Genomic DNA, 11964 nt, shown 5'->3' with positions numbered 1-11964 from the left:
ACTTGCTCAAAGAAGCTCTGAAAGGCTTGTTATCTCTGGTCTTCAAGGGTCAACGCCTTGCATTCTCGATCTCCAAGCTCAGTCTATTCCCGGTCGAAGGCTCTCACAAGAGTCTGCACCACCAACCCCTGTCACCAGAGTCAGTTTTTATTGTCTTGATGTGGGGTTAAAGGTGGATCTTACCTGCATCTCAAGAGCGGCCGTTCGGCCAGCCTCCAGGACTTCTTCATGTCCGGCCTTGCCCTCTTCCAGGATCGCAGTCAGCTCACCTGCGGCTTTGTCCTGGAGCAGGTGTTCATCCCCGCGAGGCACCGGCGCCAGCACGGCGTTGTTTGTGACAAGACTGAAGGCCAGCACACGAAGGCCACAGTGTCGAGCCACTACGATCTCCGGAACGGTCGACATGCCGACGACGTCGGCGCCTAGCATTCGAAGCATTCGGCTCTCGGCCCTTGTTTCATAGCTTGGCAAGGTCAGCCGAAGTGAATATACATGAAAAGGGTGTAAGGTCCTTACGTGGGTCCTCCAACAAAAGCGTAGACACCCTCATGTAACTTCCTGGTACTCTGAGAAGGGATGGCTTCCTTCCAAGCTTGGTGCACACGACGTCGAAGGTCAAGGTCGTACGCATCCGACAGCGGTGGGAAGCGAACTCCGAATTCTTCGGCATTAGGTCCCCTCAGCGGGTGAACCCCTGCCAACCCCGCCAGGAAGATATGCTAGGCAAACGGTTAGCGTTCTAGTAACATAATAAAGAAAGGTCGATCTTGCATCATTAAGCAGGACGATATCTCCCACGCTGTATTCAGAATTTAGGCCTCCAGCCGCATTTGTCACTGATCACGTATTACTCGGATAGTCCTCAAAGCCTGTAGAAGAGTGAAAATGTACTCACAAACGACGGTGTCCACCCCCAGCTGCTTGAACACGCGAATAGGAAATGTAACCCGGTCCATAGAATGGCCCTCATAATAGCTTTGCTCTCATCAGCCGGGAGATTCTCGGAAATGTGGTTGGCACTCACTGAGCACGGCCAACCATCAGCACTGCGGGGATCCGCTGCCCGAGAAAGCCAAATACCAGCTTGCCAGCATGCCCGGCAACTGTGGATGTTAGTTTCCGCACTCTTCCTCGGAACACGGGGCTTACCTGTTGGTCGAGGGAAATGAGGGATCGACGAATAGTCGTATTCCGCTCTGGATTCTGACTGAACAGTGTCTGCCAATCCGCCCAGTCCAGAGCCACATACAATAGCGACTCGCGGGGTTTGCAGACCCTCAGGCAAGCGGCTCTTCAGGTATGAAACAGCTTCAGTGGCCTGCTCGAAGGAGGACTTGTCTTGCTGAGTCATATTGCCGGGAGGGGGAAGAATGATGTGGGAAACTTGGGAGAGAACTGCAGTGTGGATCGCGAGAATCTGAAGCTGCGGAAGGTGTAAAGGGTGGGGGCCTATTGGTTGGACTTCTCGGCCAGAGGCTACTTTGTATCAAATATGCCTCATTGTCTGTCAATGGATACCGTATGTCTATGTGTGTATATTTATGTACAAGTTTCCATATTGTTCGAAGCTTCTGGTATTAAAAATGATACTCGATTCCTGCAAGTTGACGGCTGCATAACGAGATAGTGATTGTATAGTAGCTATAGCAAATTTTTCATACTTAGACAGGATCCCTGAGCCCACAGTGACGATACTGGCAGGTATCAAATGAATATTTACAATGTTCAAACGCATTCCAGATATCAAAAGAACGTGAAGCTGGGGCTATGAATCCTCTTGTATAGGCCCTGGGCCGCAAGGCGGTCAGCTCAATCTTGACCCCGAAGAAAAAAACCCGCACCTAACAGACTCCCAACGCCCATCGACCATGTTCTCATACACAACACGCTCCGCGTTCGGGGCTAGCAAGCGCCTGAGGGTATGTTCTGCCCTTTACAAATGCCAAAGCTCTGCTAACCAATTTTACCAATAGGTGCCTGTCCCCTTTCGATCGCTATCATCCCCGAGCCAACCGAACGCGCCCTCTTCGGATCCGGTGACAACTTCCCAGGCTGGCCCTGCACCGACACTTGAGAAAAGGTAAGATATTATTCGATTTTATATCACATCTTCGAAAGTGATCACTAACCGGAATGGATTCAATCCAGCCTGTCGGATGTCGAGAAGCCTTCCGAACCCCGTGTGCAAGAATGGTCAGTGATGCACATTACTCGCGGTTAAATACCGGGAAGGATCATGGAGAACATTTGGCTCAAATTATCCCAGGTCTCAGCGGTTAAGAGCTCTTGGTGAGGATACTCGACTACCTCGAAGCGTGCAGGCGATCTATTCGCGACCCCTACGGAGGAAGGCGGAGTACGGCCTCCCCGTGTGCGACCTCCAATTGCGATCATACAGTGTTCAAAACGTTGAATTCTTCGCCGACTTCGCCATTCGCGCCGCCTATTATCTGAACCTTCCCGTTTCCGGTCCCGTGCCTCTTCCTCGCATCGTTGAACGCTGGACCGTCCCGCGAAGCAACTTCGTGCACAAGAAGAGCCAGGAGAATTTCGAGCGTATCACTCTTCGCCGACTGGTTCAGATCAAGGATGGCAACCCGCAGGCTGTGCAGGCTTGGCTCGCCTTCCTTCGGAGACACGCCTTTTACGGAGTGGGTATGAAGGCAAATGTTTGGGAGCATGACAGTCTCGGTACAGTTCCCAGTGTCGGCCAATTTCTTCGTTCCCGTACTGACCAAATCATAGACGTTGGCAAATCCATGGATGCTTCTCTTCCAGAGATTGAGAAGACCCTCCGCCCACACCTTCAGCAATTCGGACAGCGAGAGGACAATTCGGCCAATCAGAGCATATTCGACGCTTTGGACAGCGACCGCTTTGTTGAACGCAAGAACCTTTGAACGCTCCTAGGGTGAACAAGCTTTGCATTTCGGGGGGACATGTGGGCGTCACATAGTTTTGTATTCTTCTGTGGCTTTGCATGGCCAACCGCTGGCCCTATGTATTTTACTGTGATCATAACACAACTTTCGAGGAAGAATGATAGTTCTTCTCTAGCCATCATATACTATCGAAGATTTCTCAACCTGTGATGGACAGATCAATGGCTTTGTATGCAACTTGAGGTACACTCTCTTAGTCACTTTAGTTTTTTAATTGGTTTGTCCTTGATCGAAGATGGCGTGTCTCCCGATCTCTCGCAACGTCACGTGATATACTTGTGTTTTTGCACGGAGGCGCGGGAGGTTGAAGAATTGACCTTGCGCTCAATTCACTTCCTGCCCTTTGCAGTCTGTTTGAAATGCATGTCACGGCCTGTCACCATGGCTGTACTACCGCGAGAATTGCGGGTGGGAGTCTTTGTCGAGTCCGGCTAACAACTCCTTCAATTCAACCGAGCAATTGGTATCGTTCCGCCAGCTCGAGCGCAACGCCAGCTGCCCAGGAGCCCGTGATCTTCTCCGGTATTCAGCCGACCGGAGTTCCGCATCTGGGTAATTATCTGGGCGCTCTTAACGAGTGGGTGAAGTTGCAAAATAATGCAAAGCCGGGAACCAAGTTGTTCTTCTCCATCGTGGACCTTCATGCATTGACTATACCTCAAGATGCAGCTCAGCTGAGGAAATGGCGAAAGGAGGCATTTGCTACATTGTTGGCCGTGGGTCTTGACCCCAAGAGATCTACCATCTTCCATCAATCTGCAGTATGTCACATCCATTGCACCGATACGGTGGTATTTTGGTGATATCAGAATACCATGTTAACGAATGCCAGGTACCGGCGCACACCGAGCTGATGTGGATTCTCAGCACAGTGGCTTCTATGGGATATCTTTCACGGATGACTCAGTGGAAGGTGAGCTCAATCCGTCTTGCCCGTTCATTTGATCTGAATTCAAGAACTGACAGGCTTCACCATCAGAGCAAGCTTCAGCTACCCGATGATGCCACTCTAGAGGATTCAGAGGCTCGGGCTCAGCTCCGGCTCGGTCTTTTCTCCTATCCCGTCCTACAGGCTGCAGATATCCTTGTCCATAGGTGCAGTGGCCCTACGATCTAAACAGGGCTCCCGCTAATGTTTACCAGAGCTACCCATGTCCCAGTTGGCGAAGATCAGCGACAGCATCTTGAATTTTCTCGATATACTGCTAATAGTTTCAACCACCTCTACGGGCCAATTTTTCCTGTTCCGGAAGCACTGATCTGTAAGATTGCCCCGGTGGCTCGATGGGCCTTACGGCTAACTTAATCAGCTCCTGCAAAGCGAGTGATGTCTCTGAAAGAGCCCACTTCTAAGATGTCCAAGTCTCATCCCGATGAACGATCCAGAATCATTCTCACAGACTCACCCAGTGTCATTCACAAGAAAGTGAAGGTCGCCCTCACGGATTCGGAGCCAACTGTTGCTTACGATCCGGTGCGTCGACCTGGGGTGTCCAACTTGATTGAAATCCTAAGTCACTTCGAGGGTGTATCATGTGAGAGTATTGCCTCTGAATACCACACCGCGAGCCTACGGGCGTTGAAGGAACACGTTGCCACTCGAGTGGTCTATCACCTACAGGATATTCGGGAGCGGTATGTTTCCATCATGGAGGACAAGAGCGGTTACCTGGACTCGGTTGCTCAGCAGGGGGCCGAGGCTGCGCAGACCAACGCCGGTGAGACCATGCGACAAATCCGGGAAGCGATGGGCCTGTAAGTGTGGCGCAGTACTGTAGGCACCGGGGCAGGACATGGCCAATAGCCTCCAACGGCGGGATTGTTCTACCCTTTTTTGTATGATAAGTGTAATTCTAAGGGACAGAAGCTGGTCTATACATCAAATGAATCCATTTGCGGTTTCTAGACCGGAACAACCTACAGGTCGTGTTACAGGCCCTGAATCGGACGATTGGAGATGGTGGCAGGCAACTTCATGCACCGAGGTCTATGATGTCGACACCAGGAACAGCAGTCCAAACCCCAATCAGGGTCACCTGTGACGTATGGACCCGTGGCAACCGAAGTATACAGATGTATATATATCTATCTACACGAGGATATCAGTTATGCAGGAGATGTATCCCGAACATCCGAATACCCGAACACTAGGTTTTGATTTGAAGATCAATTAATAACGCAACAGAAATACTAGATTGAACTATTTGCCACCTATTCCTAGAGTAGAAGTTCCTCTATGAAAGTGGTAGCCTGGAGCCTCCCCGAAAGTAACGTCATGGATGAGGCCGCCAACGGCGCTCCACGAGAGTCAGCACAAATGAGACTTGAATTTATTATCTAGGATGACCGTGTCGATGAATGATATCTTTTTTTCTCCCTAAATTGTTATAGATCTCCAGGGATACACTATCCCAGAGGAGAGAATCGCTCGTGAGTAAGTAATCTAAGCCCGAAACGGCGAGACTGGCGCTAGAGTGGAGCGTCATCCATCCGCGTCATCTCCCAACCACGCACGCGGCATACGTACGCAAATCTCTGATCGTGCCCTTTCTTTTCTTTGCCTCTGCATTGGTACCGGAGTTTATCGGACTTATTCGGGAACGGGGTCCGAAGAGTCAGCCACAAAGATTATAATAATATTTAGCATTGATAGATATTTGTACGCATATCAAATAAAACCCCCCCACGGTGACGACTACGGGGGTGGGTCACCGCTCAGCACCTCCGGTCTCCAGCGAGCTTTTGCTGCGTCTTCCTTTTCCCTCAAGAACTGGAAAGATCCACCGAGAGTCCGCTGTGTCCGCTGACTGGCCATAAACCGGGCCTTCCCAGCTTTCCCGGCTGGCCCGAACATACGTCTGGGGCATACGACATGACTACTTAAACTAACCTGGACCCCACTGACCGTACTCTTCATATATGACCACCCCCTCCGACCTGTCACATTCCCGTAGTTTTGATTTCCGGCGCCAAAGAAAGATCGGGATACCGAATATCGAGGCCGATCACACATTCTGATCGACATTCTCAATGAAGACTACATTGCTTCTTTTGGCGACTGCGCTTCCTGCGCTGGGCCGCCTAACTCTTCACCAGCGGGATGTTCCCTCGGTGGTGACTTTGGATATCCAGCGTAAAGATGTTGCCGATCCAGTCACCAGAGATCGCATGAGGAGGAAGCGCGACAAGACGATCAGCCAAGCGCTGGACAACGAGGTGCGTCCCCAGTCAATTCAACCTACCCCCACCTCACTCACAGCTATCAGGAAACTCTCTATTACTGCAATGTCACATTGGGAACACCTAAGCAGAGCTTGCGCCTAGTCTTGGACACGGGTAGCAGTGATCTGTGGACTAACGCGCCAAACTCCACTCTTTGCGAATCTCAAGATGACAGCTGCAGCTCGTCTGGCACCTACAATTCCAGCTCCTCTTCGACGTACAAATTTGTCAACTCCGATTTTAATATTTCGTATGCCGACAGTTCCGGTGCCAGCGGCGACTATGTAACCGACACGCTCCATCTTGGAGGCACTGCAATCAAGGACTTCCAGTTCGGCGTGGGCTATACTTCAAGTTCAGAGCGTGAGTGTATTCTGATTCTGCGAGCCAGAAAATCCTTCTATACGGACAATTGGAACAAAACTGACCTTCACCTGTGTACAGAGGGAGTCCTGGGAATTGGATATACCACAAATGAAGTCCAGGTTGGCGTTAATGGAGATCCTGCTTATGCCAACCTGCCCAAAGCAATGGTGAATAAAGGCCTGATTCAATCCAATGCCTATAGCTTATGGCTCAACGACTTGGATGCCAACACTGGTTCGATTCTATTCGGTGGTGTCAACAGCGATAAATATCACGGCACCCTGGAGACCCTCCCGATTCAAAAAGTCAGCGGCATCTACGCGGAATTCATCATTGCCCTGACTGCGGTTGCTCTCACCAACTCATCAGGTACCAGTAATTATTCGTCCAGCGCACTTCCCGGGGCTGCCCTGCTTGATTCGGGAAGCTCCTTGACCTACCTGCCTAATGGAATCGTCGAAGACATCTTCAATGATCTGGATGTCACCTATGAGTCGTCTGAGGGAGTTGGATACGTCCCCTGCAGCCTGGCGGAGAAGAATGTCAACGTCTCCTACACATTCTCATCTCCGACCATCCACGTGTCTGTCAGCGAGTTGGTCCTGGACGCGGGCGACTTGTATTTCCGGAACGGAGATCGCGCCTGTGTTTTCGGCATCGTGCCTGCGGGCGGAAGCACCCCGGTTCTGGGTGACACTTTCCTGCGCAGTGCCTACGTGGTCTATGACCTCGCCAACAATGAAATTTCGTTGGCCAATACCAACTTCAACTCGACGAGCAACCACGTCCTGGAAATTGGGACCGGCGATGATGCCGTGCCGGGTGCCACGGCCGTTACCAACCCGGTCACCACCGTGGCCGTAGGCGGATCTGGAGCGCGCATTGGCGAACCTACTGGCAGTGGTGGCATTTTCACTTCTGCCGCGGCCTCCAAAAATGCGGCGGCACGGATGACCTGCGTGCCCAAGCACCTGGCCCTGGTTATGGTCGGTGTTGGATGCCTCCTGACGCTATAGGCGCAAGTCATATCTATAAACACACTGCATCGTTCTGCGGGGTCTTGGCGTTGGGGGTTGACATGGGAAAATATCTGGTCGTTTTGTTCTGTCTTAATAATGATTTTTGATGTGTCACGAAATATAATTTACCCATGAATACATACTTTGAATTTATTACAAGTGTAAACGTGTACAAAAGCGGCTTCAAACTGAAATTCACATATCCGGGTGATAGTTGTGCTTGGCATCTCTCGATCTTCGGATCTTCGGATCTTCGGAGCTTTCTTGTTCCTGCGTCTGCCACGCGATGCCTCGGATTCCCGTGTCCGTGCTCATCCAGGCCCATCGGCAGAACCCTCTACTCCCTTTGCTTCTTAAAGAATGTCGCTCACTTGACTCGGCTCGCAATGAACTCCGGTGGCTCCGAGAACGCGCCCTGCGCGATAGCCAGTCGCGTACCCGACTGAAAGGATCACGGCTAGGGTGGAGGATGCGCCTAAGATCCATGTGTCTCTGGCGCTCTCGAGGATTTCCCCTCCAGTATATCCTGGGCGATCAGCCTTTCGGTGACCTGGAAATCCTCTGCCGACGAGGCGCGTTAATCCCAAGGTCAGACCTTTTCAGACCTTTCCGACGGGAAACATCGCGCGTTTTGTTAACATATTCAGGCCCGAAACCGAGTCTTATACATTGGAAGCAGCCAGATTAATCCGCCAGTCTCTGGAAAACCATCATGGGCCCAAGCTCCCTAGACCTCGGTCTCTCCGTGTGCTGGATCTCTGCACTGGCACAGGTTGTATTGCGCTTCTTCTGCATGCCCTCCTGTCGTCTCACTTCAAGGATATGACCATTCTGGGGGTTGACATCAGTCCATTAGCACTTGACTTGGCACAGAAGAACCTTGATCATAATATAAATCATGGCTTGCTATCTTGTCGAGCCTCCGCCGACCTCCATTTTCAGCGTGCGAATGTACTTGGAAGGGGCGATGACTCGATCCCTGCCGTGGAAGAAATTCTACCCAAATATTTTTCGCAACCTACGGTATCGAGTGAATCCACCGGGACCGGTTGTGACCTGTTAATATCCAACCCGCCCTACATCTCCACCTCGGACTTTCGTGATGGGACTACAGCGCGCAGTGTTCGCCTTTTCGAGCCACGACTAGCACTCGTGCCATCTGCTTCTGATTTCACGGAGAATACTTATGACAGGCCCGAGGATATTTTCTATCGTCACATTCTCGCTCTTTCACTCAAGCTACAGGCCAAGATCACCGTGCTCGAGTGTGGAGATATGAGGCAGGCTGTGAGAGTGGTCGAGATGTATACTGCTATGATCTCGAGCGACTTGGAAGACTCAAGTGCAGAGATCTGGCCAAGCGCCGAGCCAGATCTGGCCGCCAATGGCTTCCACCCCTATGATGGATCACGATGTGTTATAATCAAACGACAGGCAAAATAATGTAGATGAAGCATCCGGGGCCGAAAGACGTCAATGTTTCTGCCGGGTAAATTGAGCTGGCTCATGTATACAGAAGGGCTACCAAGACAAGCGCTACGAGATGAACTGCGCCCTGTTGTTGATGTCGTGATGTAAGGTAAACAGGTAAATAAATCAACTAAATACCTGCATCATGTGCATGAGTGAAGTTGAATAATCGACCCAAAAGATCCAGGTCATTGTCCATCATAAACTCGCCAAGATCCATGTTGGACCACATGGGGTAATTTGCGGCCTGTGGCGATGCGAATTCTGTTGAGTACGTTGGAGCCTGCAGAGCGGGCCCGAGTTGAAGATTGGGGGGATCGCTCAATGCTGCGTTCTCTTAATTAGCATTACGGTCATGCGTTATACATGGGCATCAAGGGCCAATTGCCGTGCTTACTGGCTGCTTTGAGGATCATCGAGAGCTGCGACAGATACTCGACACAGCGCTCAATCACCCGGTTACCCGAATCTAACCTGCGTAAAGCCTCGGCGGCCAGATCGAGGTAAGGTCGGCATAGTTCCACTGAGCTCCACTGCTCTGGATAATGCAGGCGCTCTTTTGAAGCAACTAGGAGAGCCCCGAATATAACGAGCCCGGCATTAAAAGCTTGAATGTGACATCAGCAACAAGACCGTCCTCGGAGATGCAGTATCGCAAACATACTGTAATAAAGAGAGTAATTCCAGGCACCGAGCAGTCCGCGACGCCAGCCAGTCGACGAGGTGATGGTATGTACCGTGGTGATGATAGACTGAGCAGATTCAATGCAGTTCTGCACGCCCGTGAAACCCATGTGCTGAATAAGTTTGTTATCTTGAGAAGCAGACTCGTCGGCGCCATACGAATCCAAGTAACCCTCGAGAAACTTGCGATAGAGTAGGATGCGCAAGTTATGATATCGCACAGACAACACAATACCAAATCGGTGCCGGATAGTCGACTCGTGATCCATCTGTGCTAGATCATCGGCAAGCAAAGGCTCATGCCAGAGTCGAATACCGAGCGCAGGCACAATTTGAAAGCGCCATTCCTCGAGCTGGTGCTCGCCATCAAGAATCTGGGGGACAGCATTTGCCGTCGTGAGCGGGTGTTCAAAGCCCAGATTTTGACAGTAACAATTGTCGAGAACATTGAACATGACGACGTACAATTTACTGGCTCCAGGTCAGCGTCTACAATTTGAAGAATCGAATAGCTGACAACTTACATTGCAGCCGTAAAGAACCAGCCATCTAGATGTCGGTAAGTTTCCGTTTTTGGACTGCTGCTTAGCACTTGCAAGTCTTGCAGAGGCATTTCCAATTTCACATATGATTCTGGGACTGTACATGGTCGGCCAAAGGTCATGCTTAATGTTCTTTTTCATCATCAGCAAATGGTGAATCTGTATGTCACCCCGTGTTGGAATTTACCTGTCAAGCAAAATACAGCCATACCAGGTTCTCTTTCGAATTTCACTTTCCAAGGGAGAGAAGCGCCGGTTGGCCTCGGGAGAATGCAAGCCAAGCTGGAAAGCAGCCGATATAGCCAGTCCGTGTGTGGTCCACGCTTGTACCGACTTCTGGGTGCCTTGAAGATATTGGCCCAGAACCAACAAGTATTGAACTATTTTAATCGGTCAGTGCGTGTCGGTAAGTTCTCAGCAGAGAGGGGGGGGGAGGTGCTTGATACCCATCTCTAAGGTTGCGTTGCGTTTGGAATCCCGGTCACAGAGTCCGTTTGCTCTTTGGAAATGAATATCAGATTCCTCGATTCTTTTTCCTGCAGGCAAATCACTTTCTGTGTGAAGGCTTGTAGAAATCGCGAGAATAATATTCAGTAAGCCAAGCCACGTCCGGCGCACTCGCTTGAAGTTATCGGCTCGCATCCGAAAATATGTCTCACAGAACGATGCCTCGTGTATAAAAGGCAGCAGCTGACCAGTTTTTTCAAAGTAGATCTGTATCAAGCTCCAGGTGCGATCTTCCGATGGAAGAGCAAAGATGTTCACCTCATTCTTACTAAGTGCCTGGCCTCTACTCCGTGAATCATCGGAAGAACGAGATCTCGAGACATTCAACATGCCTCCACATGTTTGACTTGAAGATGATAGCGAGGGCACATCGGGGGTGCGTGCATTTCCCCGCGCAATGGCACGGGAGATATGGCGGAGCAACGCGATATTGGATGACGGCCCTAGAACAGTATCAGGCATAGTCTCACGGGTTTTGAAGCAACGAAAGGCAATAAGGATCTTTACCGAAGAAACCGCAATCCTCTTCGTCTGTGAAGTTGATAGCACCCATGCCATCGATCGGGTTTTCAGAGATATCGATCTCACCGAACTCGGCTCTGTCATGAGTGACATAATTCGAGCGCGTCGGAGCGTCCGATTTAGGAGGAGTCAGTAGTGTTACTCCATTATTGAGAATGTGGGCGTCATTCCTCGCAGAGGCTTGAATGGGCTCCGAAGAGCCGGGATTGGAACCGCTAGTCTGGTTGTTCTCCAACCTGCGGAGGGAAGCCTCTATGTCTTGAATACGATGTTCCAGCCGAGCCAAGTAGCTGCATGGAATGTTAGCGCCACTTTAATCACAGGAAAAGCGAGCTGTACCTTTTTTCGACCGTAAGATTGCATGATGGGCCAACATCCTGGTAAAGACACTCGCATCCGAGTTCTTTACATTGGGCGCAGGGCCGGCCACCGTCGCACTGCGGCTCATTAGTGGCAATCAAGGGTCTTATGGAAGATACACACTCTGGATTTACGGTGACGACAAGAATTGCAGGCTAAGACAGCCCGTCGGCGTTTTGAGGGAGCAGACATGACGTGAAGAGAGAGAAGAAGGCGGGGAGATAAACGCATATCCACCTCGACTCCACTACAACAACAACCGATTTTCATTACCGCAAACCCTCCATCTTTCCCCGCAGTTTCCATCAACCGGTGGCTGAATCAATAATG

The 11964-nt window shown here is 50.7% G+C and overlaps 6 protein-coding genes across 6 annotated transcripts; 4 read left to right on the top strand and 2 right to left on the bottom strand.

Moving 5' to 3' along the window:
* Window positions 1-83: 83 nt before the first annotated feature.
* On the bottom strand, window positions 84-1351 carry N7443_000676 (purine-nucleoside phosphorylase; the record flags this gene model as incomplete). Its single annotated transcript, XM_056880732.1, has 7 exons — window positions 84-128; window positions 184-463; window positions 517-719; window positions 772-836; window positions 896-975; window positions 1025-1103; window positions 1150-1351. 7 exons carry the CDS (start codon window positions 1349-1351, stop codon window positions 84-86), a joined length of 954 nt encoding a protein of 317 aa, XP_056745970.1.
* Window positions 1352-1868: 517 nt separating this feature from the next.
* N7443_000675 (mitochondrial 37S ribosomal protein uS10m) lies at window positions 1869-2900 on the top strand (the record flags this gene model as incomplete). Its single annotated transcript, XM_056880731.1, has 4 exons — window positions 1869-1919; window positions 1974-2080; window positions 2149-2193; window positions 2267-2900. The coding sequence occupies 4 exons, from the start codon at window positions 1869-1871 to the stop codon at window positions 2898-2900; spliced, it is 837 nt and encodes a 278-aa protein (XP_056745969.1).
* Window positions 2901-3301: 401 nt separating this feature from the next.
* Window positions 3302-4984, top strand: N7443_000674 (tryptophan--tRNA ligase MSW1; the record flags this gene model as incomplete). The annotated part of the gene is made up of 6 exons (XM_056880730.1): window positions 3302-3703; window positions 3775-3855; window positions 3922-4037; window positions 4086-4204; window positions 4253-4697; window positions 4849-4984. The coding sequence occupies 6 exons, from the start codon at window positions 3302-3304 to the stop codon at window positions 4982-4984; spliced, it is 1299 nt and encodes a 432-aa protein (XP_056745968.1).
* Window positions 4985-5972: 988 nt separating this feature from the next.
* Window positions 5973-7546, top strand: N7443_000673 (pepsin-like aspartic protease; the record flags this gene model as incomplete). The annotated part of the gene is made up of 3 exons (XM_056880729.1): window positions 5973-6158; window positions 6209-6527; window positions 6609-7546. The coding sequence occupies 3 exons, from the start codon at window positions 5973-5975 to the stop codon at window positions 7544-7546; spliced, it is 1443 nt and encodes a 480-aa protein (XP_056745967.1).
* Window positions 7547-7835: 289 nt separating this feature from the next.
* N7443_000672 (N5-glutamine methyltransferase family protein) lies at window positions 7836-8992 on the top strand (the record flags this gene model as incomplete). Its single annotated transcript, XM_056880728.1, has 2 exons — window positions 7836-8137; window positions 8197-8992. 2 exons carry the CDS (start codon window positions 7836-7838, stop codon window positions 8990-8992), a joined length of 1098 nt encoding a protein of 365 aa, XP_056745966.1.
* Window positions 8993-9149: 157 nt separating this feature from the next.
* Window positions 9150-11826, bottom strand: N7443_000671 (Mitochondrial import receptor subunit tom40; the record flags this gene model as incomplete). The annotated part of the gene is made up of 9 exons (XM_056880727.1): window positions 9150-9346; window positions 9417-9626; window positions 9684-10174; window positions 10228-10377; window positions 10433-10625; window positions 10692-11195; window positions 11260-11564; window positions 11614-11711; window positions 11758-11826. The coding sequence occupies 9 exons, from the start codon at window positions 11824-11826 to the stop codon at window positions 9150-9152; spliced, it is 2217 nt and encodes a 738-aa protein (XP_056745965.1).
* Between the last annotated feature and the right edge of the window lie 138 nt (window positions 11827-11964).

This window comes from Penicillium atrosanguineum (genome assembly GCF_028827265.1).
Source record: "Penicillium atrosanguineum strain IBT 20685 chromosome Unknown utg000001l_segment0_segment0, whole genome shotgun sequence".
Lineage (NCBI taxonomy): Eukaryota > Fungi > Ascomycota > Eurotiomycetes > Eurotiales > Aspergillaceae > Penicillium > Penicillium atrosanguineum.
This window is presented reverse-complemented; position numbering and strand designations above follow the sequence as displayed.